Source organism: Pongo pygmaeus, chromosome 1 (genome assembly GCF_028885625.2).
Source record: "Pongo pygmaeus isolate AG05252 chromosome 1, NHGRI_mPonPyg2-v2.0_pri, whole genome shotgun sequence".
In the NCBI taxonomy this organism is placed as follows: domain Eukaryota; kingdom Metazoa; phylum Chordata; class Mammalia; order Primates; family Hominidae; genus Pongo; species Pongo pygmaeus.
The window spans coordinates 188,185,572-188,205,220 of NC_072373.2; the positions used below are offsets into that span (position 1 = coordinate 188,185,572).

The 19,649-nt window shown below is 43.2% G+C and overlaps 3 protein-coding genes across 9 annotated transcripts in view; 1 reads left to right on the forward strand and 2 right to left on the reverse strand.

Moving 5' to 3' along the window:
* Positions 1-57, reverse strand: part of CCDC30 (coiled-coil domain containing 30) — a 190,591-nt gene extending 190,534 nt beyond the window's left edge. For both annotated transcript variants that reach the window (XM_054492307.2, XM_054492286.2), the window contains exon 1: positions 1-57. In XM_054492307.2, coding sequence (XP_054348282.1) covers positions 1-18 — 18 coding nt within the window. In that variant the 5' untranslated portion in view covers positions 19-57.
* Positions 53-17,421, reverse strand: PPCS (phosphopantothenoylcysteine synthetase). 5 transcript variants are annotated; one of them, XM_054492350.2, is made up of 3 exons: positions 16,340-16,847; positions 16,063-16,166; positions 53-182 (listed from the first exon to the last, which is right to left on the reverse strand). In XM_054492350.2, the coding sequence occupies exons 1-3, from the start codon at positions 16,845-16,847 to the stop codon at positions 60-62; spliced, it is 735 nt and encodes a 244-aa protein (XP_054348325.1). In that variant the 3' UTR covers positions 53-59. The 5 variants fall into 5 exon arrangements, with proteins under 5 accessions (XP_054348325.1, XP_054348335.1, XP_054348319.1 ...); XM_054492360.1 differs by lacking the exons at positions 53-182; positions 16,340-16,847 and adding exons at positions 13,004-13,823; positions 17,142-17,421; XM_054492344.2 differs by lacking the exon at positions 53-182 and adding an exon at positions 13,004-13,823 and having other exon boundaries at positions 16,340-16,899.
* Positions 16,886-19,649, forward strand: part of ZMYND12 (zinc finger MYND-type containing 12) — a 25,788-nt gene continuing 23,024 nt past the window's right edge. Inside the window, exon 1 of one of the 2 annotated variants that reach the window (XM_063657187.1) lies at positions 16,886-17,074. In XM_063657187.1, coding sequence (XP_063513257.1) covers positions 17,064-17,074 — 11 coding nt within the window. In that variant the 5' untranslated portion in view covers positions 16,886-17,063. Of the gene's footprint in view, positions 17,075-17,156; positions 17,527-19,649 lie in introns of those variants that run through there. The other variant, XM_054492325.1, reaches the window with a different exon arrangement.

The window sequence follows — 19,649 nt, forward strand, 5'->3', positions numbered from 1 at the left end:
TTCTTTTGTTTCGTCCATGTGCTTCACTATAAGCTCTTCTACATCTCTGGTCGCGGTCCTCAGGCTGTCTTCACTGTGCTGGCTGGAATAAGCACCAAAGAGAGTTGTTCTTCTGTAGTAGCAAGGGGATTGATTTCTTCTTTTTCAAGATGGTGAAGTATGTCTTCTAACTGAACTTTTCCCTTGATAGAAGAAATAAGCATATGTGTATGTACACACACACACACACAACTGAGGATGCAAGACATCTATGTGGGTGCCACCTTAGGCTCCTTATTAGAGTACCAGTCTTTAGGGTATGAGTAACAGAAAGCTAGTAAGCCACCTGATCCTTCATCACACTTATGTATGTGTAGGTACATATATCTTGGAAAATCCAAGATATTTCTAAAGAACAAAATATAGCTGGCAATATACATACAAAGCTGCTATGTGAGGAAAACTGAAAGCAGGAATAAAGTCTATGTATATATGACTAGAGTCAGACTCTCTACAATGTATATTTTACTTTTCCTGTTGTTACCTAGTTATGAGCACTTAAATGAAACAGCTGGTAACATCGAAAACTTTAAGCTTTGAACAACTGTATATCTTCTAAAATAACAAATGACATGATATACTTAATGAAAATTATGTACGATGGAAAAAAAAAGCTTTTCTGTCTGAAGTTTGCAACTTTTATCTGAAAAGCCTCCCAAAGGGCTCTTGTCTCTTTGTTAAAGTCCAAAGAAGTCTTTGTTCCTTTTATTGCATATTTAGAAATAAAAGGATTCCTCTGGAAGCTAGAGAGGCCCCTAATTCTGTACTATCCAGGATTTATTTTACTCACAGAATATGTCTTATAATTTATGTTGACTTCTCATTAATTCAGTTCTCTTCTGCAACTTCTTGATCTAAGCCTGCTATCAATATTAATTTTTTTAGGTTGCAAGTAATCATGACATAACAGTTTGCAGTATGACAGTATATGAAAGATAAATATCTGCTGATTGGCGAAGTGATATCTGTGTTACTAGAACCACTAACTATTTTTTTTTCTTTGAGATGGAGTCTAGCTCTGTCACCCAGGCTGGAGTGCAGTGGTATGATTTCAGCTCACTGTACCTCTGCCTCCTAGGTTCAAGTGATTCTCCTGCCTCAGCCTCCTGAGTAGCTGAAATTACAGGTGTGTGCCACCACACCTGGCTAATTTTTGTAATTTTAGTAGAGACGAGGTTTCACCATGTTGGTCAGGCTGGTCTCAAACTCCTGACCTCAAGTGATTAGAACCACTGACTATTAATAGGACTTGCTGTTCTAATCAAATACAACTTTTAACCAAGTTAATCTGACCCAAATTGCAGTGACAGACATAATTGTTATTGTACTTCAGTCCACATAAATATACTATTTTGCTTTTTAAAAAGCAAAACCATATTTTTATTATTTTTCTCCTTGATTGCTAAGTTTTCTAGAATCTTACCATTTCCACATCAACAATATTTATAGATACATGGTTTTAATTATCAGCTGATACTCATACTGATGAAAAAGCACCCAAGTCTGAATTCTGCACCTCTGTGGGTCCTCTTCATGACACATAACTAAAAATTTTCTTTTGTTCCCCCGACCTCCTTCACCTGGTCCCCACTCATATCTTCCCCCTTCTCCCTACAAGGTCTCTGAGCGTCATACAGTTACTTGCGGTTTTAGTCCTGGGTAGCAGAGAGCCCAAGATACTAAGAATACATAGCATCCTATGAGAACTATTTGGCAATATGGAAAAATGCTTATGTGATAATGCTGAGAAAAGGCACAATGCAAAAGTATTATTATAACTATGTGAACACGAGACACAGAAAGAAAAGACTGGAAGCAAATACCTCAAAGTGCTAAAAGCAGTTGTGATAAACTGATGAGGTAACTAGAAAATAAATGCTTAAATTATTATAAGTCCTGTACTGTGGGTTGCTTGCCCAAGAGCATAATCCCCATGCTGTAGGGGTGGAGTAGGGGAGTCTTAGGTTGGAGGATGTTAAAAGGAAAAGGGGATCAGGGATATTGGAAAATACCTTTGGATCTGATCCTTGCTGATCAGGAGGACGGTATAGGCTTCAGGTCAATACTCAAGTGCACAAATCACCCAAGCTCCTTCACTTGACCCTTCTCCCAAAGCCAGTGATCTTTATTCACCATTTTATTTAGCTGCCCATCCTCATGGCTACACCTGAGTCCTTATCAACAGCCTGAACTAATGTTGAAACCCTGCCATCCTAAACTCCATGTGTCTCCCTCTAACACCTTCTATGCTTCTTCCCCTCTTTTTCTTAATTGTTGTAAATATACATAACTTAAAATTTACCATTTTAACCATTTTTAATAAAATTCCATGGGATGAAGTACAATCACAATGTTGTCTAACCATCACCACAATCATTTCCAGAAATTTTTCATTATCCCAAACAGAAACTCTATACCCATTAAACAATAACTTCTCATTCCCCTCTTCCCCAGCCCCTGGGAATCTCTATTCTACTTTCTGTCTCTATAAACCTGCCTATTTTATATAATTCATAGAAGTGGAATCATACAATATTTGTCCTTTTGTTTTGGCTTATTTCATGTAGCATAATGTCTTCAAGGTTCATCCATGTTGTATCGCTAATCATAATTTCATTTATTTTTAAGACTGAATAATATTCCATTGTATGTACATAGCACATTTTATTTATACATTCACCTGTTGATGGACATTGGGGTTGTTTCCACCTTTCAACTACTGTGAATGATGCTGCTATGAACACTGGTATAAAAGTATCTGAGTCCCTGTTTTCAATTCTTTGGGGTATATACGTAGGAGTGGAATTGCTAGATATATCATTCTATGTTTAACTTTTTTTTTGAGGAACTATCCTACTGTCTTCTACTGCAGCTGCACCATTTTACGTTCCTACCAGCAATGCAGAAGGTCCTAATATCTTCACATCCTTGTCAACACTTACTTCGGGTTACTTTAAAAAAAATGGCCATCCTAATGGGTGTGAAGCAGTTGCTCTCTTAAACTAAAAGAATTCTACAATTACAGTGAGACCTCCAGTCTCTGGACCATTACATCCTCTCTCAAACTACCAGATACTCTTTGGCTTCACTTGTTTGCCCCTCAAGCCTAAACCCAACTGTGGATCATTTCAATCCTTCACCAACATCCCCAGTTATCTTACCCCTTTGTCCCACCTTCCTTGCAAATCTCAGCCCTGGAAAAGTTCATGCATTTGACTATTCTCCACATATTTTAGGTTGCTGAGTGCTGATAGAGAACAAAATCAAACAGGCATGCAAATCTGAACCATTACAAATTCATGGCCTCTGGTCTGAGCCAAGCTTCTCAACCGCTGGGTCATTTATGAGTTGCTAGTTTCTGTTACTATTTCACTCAGCAACTATTCAAAACTTTCACCTCTCCCATCGAACTGAATATCTCATCTCTCCCCTCACTCTTGGCAAATGACCTTGTCTCCCAGAGAACTAGTAAAACTAAGGTCATCATAAAACTGTCAGTTGCTTCTCCTCACCAACATACCAATCTTCATCTTTACCAATCTTGTCCTCTTTCCCTTCTCAGTGGAAGAGCTTCCCATCCTCCTGATCAAGGTTAATCCCCTTACCTGTATTCTAGGCCCCATCCTATACTGCTTCCTTAGGGAAGCATTTTCTTTTCTGTATGTTCCTTATCTCCTTCTCTACTGTTCTCTTGTCCTCAGCTCAAGACATCTCTGGTCTTAAAGATACAAAAAATAACCTTCCTTTAGCCCCACCATATACCTCTCTAGCTACTGTCCTCTTTTGGACAATTTGTCTCCCACACTCCTATATTGTGGCTTCTGTATTTGGCTTCCACACTCCCACACTCGCTGCATTTTGCCTTCTGCTCTTACCATTGTACTCAAATTATCAGTCAACAATGAACTCAAATGCCACATCCATAGCTCACTACAGTTTCAAACTCCTGGGCTCTAGTGATCCTCCCGCCTCAGCCTCATGAGGAGCTAGGACTACAGAAATGTGCCAACATACCCATCTTATTTTTTTTAATTATTTTTTTAGAGACGAGGGTCTTGATATGTTGCCCAGGCTGGAATTGAACACCTGGGCTCAAGTGATCCTCCCACTTCAGCCTCTCAAAGTGCTGGGATTACAGGCGTGAGCCACTGTGTCTGGCCCTGTTTTTGTTTGTTTGTTTTAACATATGATCTCTTTGCTGTACCTCTTCACTCCTTCCCTGAAAGTTTTTTTTTTTTTAATTCTGTTCTGTGATGTCACTTTCTCCTGTTTTGACTCCTATGTCTCTAGCCTTTCCTTCTCGGTATTCTTCCTGGGTTCCTCCTCTTCCATCCCTTCAAATGCTGCCATTTCCAAGAAAACCCTGCCTTTAGCTCTCTGTCCTTTTCACTACCATGTGATTAATAGCTTGGGCACAAGAGTCTAACATACATTGGCTCAAAACCTTGGCTTCGCTACTTTGTAATTGTGTGACTTACACAAGTCAGGTAACTTCTTTAAATTTTTATTCTGTCTGTAGAATAAATGTAATAGTAATGCCTACCTCACTCTGTTATTTGAAAGATTAAATAAGAACCTCTCTCTGCTATGCTCCAGATCAATCTAGAAGAAGTGGAAAGAAACAGAAACACACTGAAGTTCAAACAAATACAGGTGAGTGTGGCAGAGACTGCTGGTGTCCTTTAATATTTACTATTCCCTTCTTCCACAGAAATAAGATATTTAGTGTTTTGACTGATCACAAGGCTGACTTCCTTACTGATAGATACAGCCAGGTGACCAAGTTCTGACCAATGGGTGTACATGGAATTATGTGGTGCTTCCAGAAACTGTCCTTAAGGAACGTGATGCCCCCTTTCTTGCTCCTTTCTCCTTTCTACTAGCTGCAATTCAGACAAGATAGCTGAAGCTTGAGCAGCCATCCTGGGCACCATAAGCTGGAAACCACATGCCATGGATGCTATAATATCAGGAGAGAAGAAATCTGGGTCTCTGACCATTTCAAGGTGCTGCTCTACCAGTTATAGATTGCTTTATTTTTGACTTTTATGTGGGAGGAATACATTTCTTTCTTTTTCAACGCATTATTATTTTGGGCTTTCTGTCCCTCACACAACCAGCTAATCCCAACTACTATACGAGGGTTATTGAGTGGATGAGGTACAAGGACATATGCTGGAAACTAAATGTGGCTATACAGGAATTGGATACGGAACTACAGAGCCACTAACAGTCTCTCCTGACCCAAGAGGTCTTTTGTCTCTGAGCTTCCCTGTGAGTTTGCCCCTCTTGCTTCTCTACAGAGATAAACTTCCTCTGCTTGCTCATCAGCAAGGCTGAAAACAGCTATTCAAGTCCTTAGTCTATGTGACTTTTTAGATTAAGCCATTTCTATCTTCGTATCTCTTAGTTCAAATTTTTGAAAGAAACAATTGTTTGTTGCTCACGAAATAGGCTGTGCCCCCTTCTCCAAAGTTACCTGTATTTTCCCCATTCAGTCAGTTGTACATGGAATGGATTGGAAGTAGAGGTACAAATATGGCCTCTAAAGGCCTACTCTTTAAGCAAGATTTGGCAGACAGATGCAAGTTCCAGAGAAGAGGCTATAAGCTAGGAGGGCAATATAAAATGAGTCTACTGTTTAAGACCAATGCGTGTCCAGTTTTCTAGTGAACAACTCAGCTTGAACAACCCATTCATCTTTCCCTCCTCCTTCTGTATCTCATAGTTAAAATCACTGTCAACATAGTTTCCCAAGCCAGAAACCCAGGAGTCATCCTTGATCCTCCTTCCTATTCATTCTACTCTGGTATGCAACCAGTCACTGAATTTGCAGTACTTCTTTCATCATTTTCTAATTCATCCTCTCCATGTCTAGGGTTACTGCCTTAGTTTAGGCTTGCCTACTATTTGTTCAATTTAGTATAACAGCATCCTTAACTGATGTTCCTGCTGCCAGGCTGGCCCTCATCCAATCCATTCTCAGCAGAACTCCAGACTGATCCTCCTGAATGCAAATCACTTGCTGCTTAACCTTCTCGTTGCTTTCAGGTAGAGTTCAAACCCTTTAGCTTGGGACCAGATATTTTTCACAATCTGGTTCCTCCCAGTCTCTCTAGCCTTGTCTTCTGCTGCGCCTTGACATTAGCCATTCATGTCAGTATACTTATTGGTCCCCATCATGCTGCTTATATGTCCACAAATTTTGACATTCAGGTCACTCTGCCTGGAATGGTGCTATGAGATCCCCAAACAGACATTTTCCCAGTGGATTTATTGAGACCTGATGATTAACTTTTAAATTCCAGTAAACCAGATCTTGAAGTAATAAAACTAAATTATAAATGCTCTGACATCTAAACTGTACCTAAAATTGCCCACACAACAAAGTACGTAAGAATACTACTCTTGGCCGGGTGTGGTGGCTCATGCCTGTAATCCCAGCACTTTGGGAGGCCGAGGCAGGTGAATCACCTGAGGTCAGGAGTTCAAGACTGGCCTGGCCAACATGGAGAAACCCCGTCTCTACTAAAAATACAAAAATCAGCCGGGCATGGTGGCATGTGCCTGTAATCCCAGCTACCCAGGAGGCTGAGGCAGGAGAATCGCTGGAACCCGGGAGGCAGAGGCTGCAGTGAGCCGAGATCTGACCACTGCACTCCAGCCTGGGCGACAGAGCAAGGCTCCATCTCAAAAAAAAAAAAAAAAAAAAAAAACCAAAAAACAAAAAAAAACTATTCTGTCCAAAGTAGATACTAAGTAAATGTTCATTAAATCTCTTAAAAATCCAATCTCTGGAAAGAAGCGCATCCTGAAGTGGCTTTAGGCCTCCAAAAACTTCTAGATGTAAAGAATAAGGTGGTAAAGCAAACTGAGACAAAGAATTTTAAATGAGAAGAGGGCAAGGAGAATGGGTGCAGTCTCCTTGTTTTTTCTCCTAGTAGGTACTCTCCAACTGCATTGCAGGGGCCAGGACCCTATCTTATGCCATAGCAGATCTCCTGCCTCTGAGCAAAGGCTGAGCTTTGGATTCCAAAGTCTTTGAGTGACACTGGGGAACAAAGTACATAGCACGGCCACAAAAACTGAAATATGCGGTCAGGTGACTTTTCACTGTAACCTTTCTTTCTTCTATCTTCCACTCCTTTCACACAAATATAATTTAAAACTCACACACATCTTAAATACAATACATATTATGCACAGTTTTTCAATTCCCAAATAAAATTAGTATACTTTTTTCAAAAGTTGAAAACAGTGTAGCAATGTAAAAAATGTTTAAAATATAAAATTAAGTGAAAAAGAAAGGCAAAATGTACATAACTATGTAAAAATGTACACAGCTAAGCAAGAGTGACACAGAACAAAAAAATGAACTGTTGATGTGTTAAGACAGAGTTTCTCAACCTTGGCACTACTGATATTCTGAGCTGTTGTGGAGACAGTTCTGTGCATATTAAGATATGGAGCAGCATCCCTGGTCTCTACCAACTAGATGCCAGTAGCATATCCCTAGTTGCGACAACTAAAAATGCTTAGGTACATTGCCAAATGTCTCACAGGGGGCAAAACCCCACCCCACTCCCCAGGTTTAAAACTGTGCTAGAGGTCGGGTGCCGTGGCTCACACCTGTAATCCCAGCACTTTGGGAGGCTGAGGTGGGCGGATCACCTGGGGTCGGGAGTTCAAGACTCAGCCTGACCAACATGGAGAAGCCCCGTCTCTACTAAAAATACAAAATCAGTAGCGTGTGGTGGCACATGCCTATAATCCCAGCTACTCAGGAGGCTGAGGCAGGAGAATCACTTGAACCCGGGAGGCGGAGGTTGCAGTGAGCTGAGATCGCACCATTGCACTCCAGCCTGGGCAACAAGAGTGAAACTCCGTCTCAAACAAAACAAAACAAACGAAACAAAAACAAAAACAAAAAAACTGTGCTAGAATGACAGGAATTTATTTTTTTTGAGGCAGGATCTCACTCTGTAGCCCATGTTGGAGCACAGTGGTGCGATCATAGCTCACTGCAGCTTGACCTCCCAGGCTCAAGTGATCCTCCTACCTCAGCCTCCAGAGTAGCCAGGACTACAGGAATGCTCCACCATGCCTGGCTAATTTTTTGCATTTTTTGTAGAGTCAGGTTTTTGCCATGTTTGCCCAGGTTAAATTTTTTTTAAATTTATGCCTTGCTATTCAATAAATACATATTAGAAGAGGAAAGGAAAGCCCCTTACAATATAGCATCTAACACTCTTTTTTCAAGAGTTAGGGTTTATCCAGTTCCAATTTAATGTGCAAGATTGAAAAGGCTGCAGAACTTGTTTTTGTTTTCCGATCTATTCTAGAGGAGAAAGCTGAATTTCTCAGTATTTAAAAACTTGACCTGGCTCTAAGCATGAGACATCACAAACAACTGCTTCTATTGGACTGAGAAATCAAAATATCCAAATCATTGTAGCCCCAAATAGCTGTTTAAAATGTGTATGTTCTGTATGTCCTCAAAATAGGTTTACTTTCAAACCTGAATACTGAAGAAGAAATAGTAAGATTCAACAAGGAATGCGTATTGTAAGACAAATTAAGTCAAGCTTTCCAAGCTAAAATAAAATTGCACTGGATCTAAATTAATCTTATGCCATATTTAAGGCCCTCTGTTCCAGCCTTTTTAGAACTATTGTGTCTGCTCCCTTGCCAAAAATATTTATTTTCAATCACTCCTTATTGTTTTCATTTATTGGCTTACATCACAAGGAATGTTTTCTGATTCAGAAATTGACAGGAAAAGAAGGCACAAGTACTATTTCAATCATCTCCTCTCCAGAAAATTACATCATATCCCCAGTGTTGGGTTCATATGGGCTTAAAGTTGAAATCCTGTCTTACATGATCATTTTGAATGCCCTTTTCACATTGATAAACACATCAATAAAATTTAATTAAACAAGGAACAACCTTCTTTCATTATGTAAGCCTGAAATGCGTTCAATACTGCAATTTTGATTGTTTTTCCATTTTCAAAACACACTAGACCTGCAGTATTTAATGTTTATATTTACCAATGTGCACTTCTCCTAGTCTCTAGTTTACCCAAGACTGAAAGGTTGCCATAGTGCAAAGAAAAACAGAAAATCTTCCCAATGACTGCAGAGCTAAAGAATGCGAAATACTTAGGTACGCAAAGCATTGCAGCAGGAAAGCAGAAGGAGGTGGTCTATAGATGACAGAGGTGGTGCAGACAAATGGACATTCAATAATGTGCAGCGTGAACAGGGAAAGGTTAAAATGGCTGTGAAATAAGCAGGATGAGAAAACTGGTGCTTGGAGTGATGAGAGAAGTGGAAAAAGTTGTAGCTTGAAAGGCAGAAGGTAACTGACTTCATGACCTCTGATGTTGAGGGATACAAAAGGCCTCCAAATCTTCATCGGGATTCAAGGTTCTGCATGACGAACATCGGCCAAAAAAAACCCAGAAAACGGTAGTTCTTTGTTCGCGGGCCTACACGTAGGGGAAAGCTGCCCCTCCGTGGACTTCGTAGTGGCCTGGACCTTCGGGCGTTGTCTGTCCAGGGGCGCGTCTCGACACCTCACCTTTAAGTGAGAAAAGGAACGCCGACCTACCTCGCTGAGGATGTTCTAAGCCCGCTCTAATAATAAGCGGCAGCCTAATATTAAATGCTTGTGGCAGCTGGGTCCGGGGAAAACGGGCGAATTCTCCTTCAGGCGGAATCACTCCAGCCAGGGAATAGAAAGGCCGGGCCAGGAGGGGTTCCCCTCCTATAGTTTCGGACCATACTGGGGAGAAGCAGAAAAGGCCCGGAATGCGGAAAAGAGGGGAGAGTGGGTGCTTTCCTCCTTGGGGCTGAGGCAGGAACCTCAGGAACCAAGTCGGAAATTTTCCTGCGGAGGGTGCCGCGAGCGTCCCGGGGTCGCTAGGCCCCTAGGCGCTCAGCTGCTAGCTGCAGGTGCCGACGGAGACCTGGGCGTCATAGCAACCGCGCTCGCCGCAGAGACGCACACGCGTCCTTCCGGCGGGAACCATAGAGACGACGCACGCCAATGGACCCAGAGACTGTGGTTCTTGTGGAGACTGTTATTATGGCTCACACCACTGGCCTTCGGGTCGGGGGCGGAGTTGTCCCGGCCGTATCGATAGTACAACTCATTCCATTGGCTTTGGAGACAGCTGTAACCATGGTAACGTCATGTCCAGCGTTTGCGACTTAGCGAATACATTTTGTCTTGGGGCTTTCTAGTTCTCAAAGAACTTCCCGCCAGGCCTCAGCTGGAGCCCCTGCCTACTAACCTTGGATTTGTTTTTCTACAAGTTCCTTCATTCTTAAAGGGACAGGGAGTGCTAGCTCAAGAGTTCTGAATTTTAGGCGTAGATCATGTCACTAGCCACGTGGGGCACGCAAGATAAATCACAATTTTTGGATCCAGCTTATTATTGTAAAAAGGAAGAAACTGGGCTTGACTAGAATTGTCCCTAAGGCTGAAGCCCTTTAGAAGTCCTAAGCACTGAAAATTCAGGTAAGGTGAACGTTATCTTCCCCACCTATGTAATGCAAAATAAAAACTTATAAATGACACAAAATTTAAGATACTCAATTTATGTCATCTTTTTAGATGCTCTTATTGCAAAATTCTAGTTAATTATCAAACTCGATTTTACTCATGTTTTGGGGGCCCTTGCTTTGCTGGTATCCCAAACACAACATTTCTTGGTCTTACTCTAGTTCCCCAAGAGAATACTTTCCACATTTTGCTGGTTCTACATTTTGCTGGTATCCCAAACACAACATTTCTTGGTCTTACTCTAGTTCCCCAAGAGAATACTTTCCACATTTTGCTGGTTCTACATGCATTATCTGGACGTATCTTACTCTTTATATAATAAAGTGCCTCAACCTCTCCTTCTGGCACTAGACCTCTTGCAAGTGTTTTTTTCTGAACTAAAATGCTCACCACCAGCACTTGTAGCCCACTTCACTCCTGTTTATCAGTTTAAGTATCACCTACTCAGGGAGACATTCCTTGATCCTCCATCCAAGATCAGGTTCTTAGCTAAGGAACATTGACTCATGTTCCTTTTCTTTATACACTTCCATTTGCTGTTAAAACACACACACACACACACACACACTCTCTCTCTCTCTCACCCCCCTGGAATTTTTACTTGTGTAAATAATCTTTTTAAGTGCTCTGAATATAAATTAAACCGAAGTGGAAAACACTAAATAATTTCATGTAGAACACTGATTGTTTTTAAGCGTTAACAAGACAGGATATAAAATTCCCAAGGGAGGTAATAATTATGGTAAAGACAGACATTAAGATCACTTCTACTTTTAACGCCATATATCCCCACTGTACATTCAAAGATGATGACAGTCATCATCCACATAAAGCTATGAATGCAGAGAAGAACATATTCTACTTCTTGCCCTTCAGTACTGCAGCCACCGACAGAGCCCACTGCTTTTGGGGTTTTGCAAATTGGACCTGAAGTTCACTTAAAATCATTGTCAAAGGAGCCTGGGTGGCTGGGCGCGGTGGCTCACGCCTGTAATGCCAGCACTTTGGGAGGCCAGGGCGGGCAGATCACGAGGTCAGGAGATGGAGACCATCCTGGCTAACAAGGTGAAACCCCGTCTCTACTAAAAATGCAAAAATTAGCAGGGCGTGGTGGCGGGCGCCTGTAGTCCCAGCTACTAGGGAGGCTGAGGAAAGAGAATGGTGTGAACCTGGGAGGCGGAGCTTGCAGTGAGCCGAGATCGTGCTACTGCACTCCACCATGGACGACAGAGCAAGACTCCGCTTAAAAAAAAAAAAAAAAAAAAAAAAAAAAAGGGAGCCTGGGTAACATAGTAAGACCTTGTCTCTATGAAAAATAAAATATTTAGCCAGGCATGGTGGCACACACCTGTAGTCTCAGCTGCTCAGAAGGCTGTGGCAGGAGGAGTGCTTGAGTCCAGGAGTTCAAGATTACAGTGAACCATAATTGGACCACTGCACTCCAACCTGGGTGACAAAGCATGACCTTATCTCTTAAGAAAAACATTTTTTTGTTCAAAGGGACTGCTGCAGTTATTTTTCCTCTGTTCAAGGTCACACTTCCTGATTAATGAACTATTTCAGTCTTAGAATTTCTGTCAAATCTTCTCAATTAAATTTATTGTACTTCTATTATCAGACAGACACAGGGGCTACCCTTCCCTACTCCATGAAACACCATGAATTGTATTTTAAGTCAAATATTTATGTGAAACACAGTACCTGCTTCTACCTTAGTCATCAATGCTAATTTTTCAAATTGCACCTAGACTATCCTACAGATCATTTAGGGAATTTTTTTGCACTATGCTACTTGTGCACTCCAAACCCAAAACGTAGGACAGCAAGAGAAGTATTGAAAGTTTTTCAAAGATTCTCAAGGATTCAAAGATTAAGCAGGGCACTGGTATAACACTGCTTTGCTAAGTGAGAAAAACAATAATTGCAACCATTTAGTGAGTGTGAATCAAATGCTAGGCACCAGACTGATGCTTTCTTTTTGCTATTTCATTTGATCCTCACAATAAATGGCATTACTTTGCAGAAAGATTATCCCCATTTTATGCATGCGGACACTGAGATTAAATCAAATGCCTAAGTTTATAAAGCTAATAGGTGGCACAGCTGGCTAAGTTGACTCCTAGCCCATACTCTACCACACTGTAATGCATCCCTCAGGACAGAGATCACCAAGTGGCCCCTGCCTGGTCCCAGGTGGAAGGACATATTAAGTTAAACTGAAGAGCAGTCCTAAAATACTTGAAATGTAAACTATTACCCAAACATGAGGTGAATCTACAGTAAGAAGCAAAAAGTAAATGCAGTGAAAAGCTCACCATTCTACAATCTATCTTCAGGGAGGTATCCTTCTTTCCTACTACTATATTTGATAAATTTCAAACAAAACAAAACATCCTTTCCATTGTGTCGGCTTTTGGACACACACTTTATTGCACTTGATTTTTTTATACATCCATCTCCTAAACAAGATATGTTTATTCATCTTTTTAATCCTCATGGCTCAGCACAGGGCCTGACATACATAGGCATTCAACCAATATTTGATCTCCAAAGCATGACCATTCATGCATCCATAATCCTCTTTTTATAGTATAAAGATGGCTGATATTCAGGCCCCCACGTATATTTTAAGGAATATATAATTCCCAATAAGCTCTTCTTTTTAAAGGTGATTAACAGTTCTAGTGTTCAATTTCAAAATCAAAATGACATCAGGTGAGCATTATCAGGTGTCATTAAAAGACAAATGCCAAACGTATTTGCCTGCACACCACTGCCTTTTCCCTTTCTTTCATTTTCTCTGTCCATATGAAAGCCATGGTTTTTTTGTAGTTTTCACCATCTCTAAGAGCCCTGAACAATTTCTGATCCTATAAGGGCTTTTTACTTCAGTTTTTGTCACCTATAAAAGCTGTGTGTCGAGACTGAAGATTATCCACTATCTTCTCTTCTATCTCTATGCCTTTTTCTATTTCTTCCTCTGATAGCAATAACTTGGTTTCCGAGTCTTTGGTTACAATAAACACAAAGGACTGTCGTGACTCAAGGATATTAGCCACCACCACTTGATGCTGATAAATTTCCAAAGCCTTCCGAGCTCGATTAATTACAATGGCGGGGTCAGTCTCCAACTTAAAGGAAATTATAAATGCTTTGGGGGCCCAATCTTTAACCAAAGGAGAAAGCAGTTTTGGCACCATCTTCATTGTTATCTGTATTGGAAAAAGAAAAGCTTAATAAGCAAACAATGGTCATTACCTACCAGGTCAATCTCATGGGAAACTAAGGAATCAAATTTAAGTGGGATTTCTCAACCATCAAACTTTTCAGTTAAATGCTTAGTTTAAAGTCTTAGGGGAACACAGTGGCTTGGCCTGTAATCCCAGCACTTTGGAAGGCCAGGGTGGGTGGATCGCTTGAGCCCAGTTCAAGACCAGCCTGGGCAACATGGCAAAACCATGTCTCTACAAAAAAATACAAACCTGTAGTCCCAGCTACTCAGGAGGCTGAGATGGGAAGATCACTTGAGCCTGGGAGGTTGAGGCTGCAGTGAGCTGTATTCGTGCCACTGCACTTCAGCCTGGACAACAGAGCGACACCTTGTCACACACACACACACACACACACACACACACACACAAAAGCCTTGGCTCTGTAGAGTTCACAGTGATGCCTAAATTCAAGGCCCATACATATTCTGGGGCAAACCATGCCTTCTGAATAAGCCCTGCCATGCTCTGCCACCCTTACCACCATTAATATTTTCTCAAGCATGTCCCTTTATTTTTGAACCAAACTCTCAAATAAACAGATACAAATAATCTGTTCATACAAATGCTTGGCAGAAGCCCAAATAAAGTTGGGTTTTTAAACCTCTCAGCCTAAAATATTTCTTGCATTGGTAGAATGGCTATTAGACTCCATTTTTAAATTGTCACGTGTAACACAACCTAGCAGTGAGGAAACTGATTTTATTTTCACTTGACCAAAACTCCTAGTACCTCATCCCCAATCCCTTCTCAGGGTAATGTTCAGTTGCTTTGTTACTTTCAAGATAGAACTAAAAACTGTGGGATAAACTAAAGATCCCAGAGATTTAAAAGTGTGAAATCACTAAGCTAATCATCAGACTTTCCCCTAAAAAAAAAGCTGTTAGTGTGATAGGGATCATGTACCAGTTTATTTATACTTTATTTTTCTCCTTAGCATTTATCACTACTAAACGAGTTATGTATTTGACTTATTTATTGTCTCCTCTGCAGAGGAAGCAACACAAAGGCAGGGTATGTTTCTTTTCACTGCTTTCATCTCCAGGTCCTACAGCAGTGTAGAACCTCAATAAACTATTCTACAAAGTCGGCAAATGCCCCACAGGTAAGAGTTTCTCCTAATAAAATCCTACCTGTATCACCCAATAAATGACTAAGAACTCCTGAAGGTTCCAAGAAGCCAGATCATCTAAAATCACAACCACACCTACCTTATCCATATTTCTTCCTTAACCTACAATAGCCCCCAACTAATCTACCCACTCCACTTTCTCCCTCTCTACTACGTCTTTCATACTGATGCCAGAATGCTGTTCTCAAACAAAAACTTTATCTCATTCTCCTACTTATATGTCCCTTAGCTCCACAAGAAAAAGTCCAAGCTCCTTAAAAAAGGAAAACAAAGTCTTCTACAAAGCAAGCCATCTCTTCAGTCAGCTCTCCAGCCTTACCAAAGCACTTCGGTTCACAGCCCACTGCCCACTTTCAAATTCCAACTGCCATACTCCACCTGGAATGACCTTTCCCACTTCGTACACCCACTGCTCATATTGTTTTGTTTTTTGTTCTTTTTTTGCGACGGAGTATCGCTCTCGTCGCCCGGGCTGGAGTGCAATGGCGAGATCTCAGCTCACTGCAAACTCCGCCTCCCGGGTTCAAGCGATTCTTCTGCCTCAGCCTCCCGAGTAGCTGGGATTACAGGCGCCTGCCACCACGCCCGGCTAATTTTTGTATTTTTTTTTTAGTAGAGACGGGGTTTCACCATGTTGGCCAGGCTGGTCTCGAACTCCTGACCTCAGGCGATCTGCCCTCCTCGGCCTCCCAAAGTTCTGGGATTACAGGCGTGAGCCACCGCGCTCGGCTCTGCTCATCTTTTAAACCCAGTTCAATTCATCTCCTCCAAGAAGCTTCATCGACTCCCGCAGGATTCACTCGCCCCATGATCTGACTGCACTTTGTACATACCTCCACTAGAGCATTTATCACTCTGTATTGTAATTATGTCTGTGTCCAGCTCCCTCACTAGATTGTGAGGTCCATGAGGGAGGGCGGTGTCTTATTCATCTCTGTATCCCCTGTGCCTAGCGAATACAGATGCAGAAAGGCCATCTCCAGATCAAGAGGAAATTAACCCAAGATTGGTTATATGGGATTAGATCTCTGGAAGAGAAGTGCCTATCACCTGCAGTGGGCCCCCAGATGACTGGATCTTGTGTTCAGGCATTTCAGAGACAGGAACATAGAAATCTGACACAGCCGCAGCCAGGTAAAACATCGCAGAAGGGCCTGCAAAGAGAAACACAAGGTGTTAACAAATCAGCGAGGTACGATATAGGATCAGCTCCTTCTCAACTCGCGTTCCCCAGCTGAGATCCGTGGGTAAGCGGGAGGTAAGGGGATAAGTATCTGGATAGAAAGGCTGTGCTTCCAGGCAAAAGGGGTACTCTTAGGGCACGCACCTAGCGGATTGAGTGCCTGGGCCGCAGCCTGCAACAGATGCAAATAGTCCGCCAAAGTGGTGAACTCTACCGCCAGGAAGGTGCCTGCAGCCGCAGCCCCCTGGTAGCTCCTCAGAGCCTCAGCAAAACCCGGAAGTGCATTCTCCTCAGCCTCCAGGCTCAGCAAGCCCGAAAGGGCTGGACCCGAAGGCCGCAGAGCAGACAGCCAAGTCTGGGGTGGGAAGCGGTGGGCATAGGGGAAGGCGGAGCGAGCGCGATACAAGAACAGGACCCCATAGCCAGCGGCTAGGAAGGCCTCGGCCGAGGTTGCACCGCGCCGCCCGCTGCTGAAGTTGTCCAGGAAGCGCACCGGCCGCGCTTCCAGTGGGACCTTGGTGCCGCCTGACGTGACCAACACCACCCGCCGGCCCTGCGCGCCCAGCTTGGCCGCGAAGCGAGCCATAACCTCAGCCCAGCGCGCAGCACCGGGAGGCTGGGGGAACTCGGCTACCGGATCCATTTCCGCCATCTGCACCGCAGCAGCCAGCGCCTGCGCACGTTTCGCGGCCGCCGCGCCACGCCCCTTCTCCCCTACCTGGTGTACGCGCCGCGTCGTACTGAGTGGGCGGTTCACTACCCTTCTTTTGACACTAGGTCCCGATCTCGCCAAGTCTGGAAATGCATAGTTGTTCTGCCCCAGAGCCCAGCGAAAGTGACACTGCAAAGAGGGGGATTCCCCGGCTGGATGGGCATCTGGTAGGGTCACGTTCCCTCACTTTCGTTTCCTAGCCTGGGTGAAGAACTGGCCATGTTTGACGCTTACCGGCCACTGTACGAGCCTTCCTGGACTTGGACTCCATGGGAGTCGTTTCTTGGCCATTTGACCTGTGGGACTTGTGGGTTTTGTGCTTCTTTTTCTTTCTTTCTTCCCCTTTTTCAACTTCAACAATACACCCAGATGTTAGTCGAGTCACGTTCCGCCGCCGTCTGCCCTTGAAATGCTGGCAGGTACGCGGCCCTGCGATCGTCACGTGACGCCAGGGTTCAGCGTATCCTTGCTGGGCAACCGTCTTAGAGACCAGCACCGCTGGCTGCACCATGAATGTGATCTACCCACTGGCGGTCCCCAAGGGGCGCAGACTCTGCTGTGAGGTGTGCGAAGCCCCAGCCGAGCGGGTGTGCGCGGCCTGCACAGTCACTTATTACTGGTAGGCCCTGAAACGTGGCACCTGGGCGCTTTAACTCCCTCCCTCTCTCCCTTTCCCGGGTCTGGCTTGGGTACCTTGCGTTAGCCGTTGCCCCTGACTCTGCAAGGGACACCTCAAAAGGGCTTTAAGACAGGCCCCTAAGACTCCCGTGGCCTCGTCTGCCTCATCTCCCACTTACTCATTCGTCACTCATGTTTTCTGAAGGCGTACTATGTGTTATGCACTATTTTAGGTGCTAAAGTTACTGGGGCAGCTCGGTAGATCAGTTCCATCAAAGATCTAACATTCCAATGTGGGAGACAAATCAGTAAAGAAACAGGCCGGGCGCGGTGGCTCACGCCTGTAATCCCAGCACTTCGGGAGGCCGAGGCGGGCGGATCGCCTGAGGTCAGGAGTTCGAGACCATCGTGGCCAATATGGTGAAACCTTGTCTCTACTAAAAAATACAAAAATTAGGCGGGAGTCGTGCTGGGCGCCTGTAATCCCAGCTACTCGGGAGGCTGAGGCAGAAGAATCGCTTGAACCCGGGAGGCAGAGCTCGCAGTGAGTGGAGATTGCGCCACTGCACTACAGCCTGGGCAACGAGAGTGAGACCATAGTGAATGGGGCAGTATGTGGAAAGCTTTCTCTGTGGAAGAAACATTTTGAGCTGCATTTTGAGAGAGCAGTCAGAACCTGCTGTGTACAGGAGTAGTGAAGAAGGGTAGGGCATTCCTGGCATCCGGGACTGCTAGGGCAAATGGCAAAAGAACAGAGTTTGCTAAGAGCTGAGTGGAGAACATAGTAGTGGAGGGAGCAGTCAGTGATTTTCAAACTGCAGGCCAGGGCCCTTTAGCAATTTATGAATAAGTCACAATCACCATTTAGAGAAAACAACAACAACAAAAAAGAGCATAGAATGAGTAGAAAGTATCAGGTTAATTCTACCTGAATTGTTTCTTAAAACTTTTGTCTTAGTGTTTTATGTGGACGTGTGTGTGTGTACAGGGAAAATGTATTTCTTACTATAGGTTGAGTCAAAATTAGCCGGATGTGGTGGCGCGGGCCTGTAATCCCAGCTACTCGGGAGGCTGAGGCAGTAGAATCGTTTGAATCCAGGAGGCGGAGGTTGCAGTGAGCTGAGATCGCTCCATTGCACTCCAGCTTGGGCAACAAGAGTGAAACTGTGTCTCAAAAAAAAAAAAAAAAAAAAGTTGGAACATCATTGTGATAGGTAGTAGAAGTTTAAACTAAGAAAATAAAGGTTAGGGCTAGACAGTGACATGAGATCAAGGGTTTGGAATTTATCCCCTGGGAAACCATGGATGGTTTTGAGCTGACATGCTCTCATTTGTGTTAAGAGGATGGGCTGCAGTGTGGAAGATACAGAGGAAGGTAGACACTGACGGCTGCATAACAGATTAAGAAGCTGTTGCAGTACCTTCTCATACTGGCCTAGGTGTCCTTCCTCAGTGCTCTCAAAGCACTGAGTATGTCCCCTATCCTAACACTTAGGACATGGACTGAAATCATTTATTTATTTCCTTCATTAGGCTGTATGCCCCACAAGGGCAGGGATGGCATCTGTGTTTTCGTTGCTATCTCCTCTTTGGTGGCTTTATTGCATTTAGAATATAATTAAGAATTTGTAACAGAAAATACAAGGCCCTGGTTATTTCTCTACCTTCACTTCCCACCACACTTACCCCATTTTTTCTTTGCTGTAGTTATAGAGAACTGAAATTCTAATTTGCTAAGCCCTTTCTTCCCTCAGTTTCTTTTCCCAGACTGTTCTCTCTGCTAGGAAACTCCCCTTCAAGTACAAGCCTTCATGGCTCCCTTTCATCCTTCAGTTCTCAGTTTAAATGTCATTTCTTCAAAGAGGTCTAAACCCAGTCTCAACTCCCCGTCATACTTTTCTCTCTCACAGTATCATTTTTCTTTGCTTTTTCTGTACTTTTGTATTTTTGTGTTTGCTTGTCTGATGTCTATGTCTTTTACTAGACCCAGTGCCCACACATATCAGACACTCAATGAACATCTGTTGAATAAAACTAAATGGATAATAAACCCATTAACTTGGGCAAGGAACACAGGGGGAAAAGATGACGGGCGTCAGATTTGGTTTTGGGCATAGAGTTTGA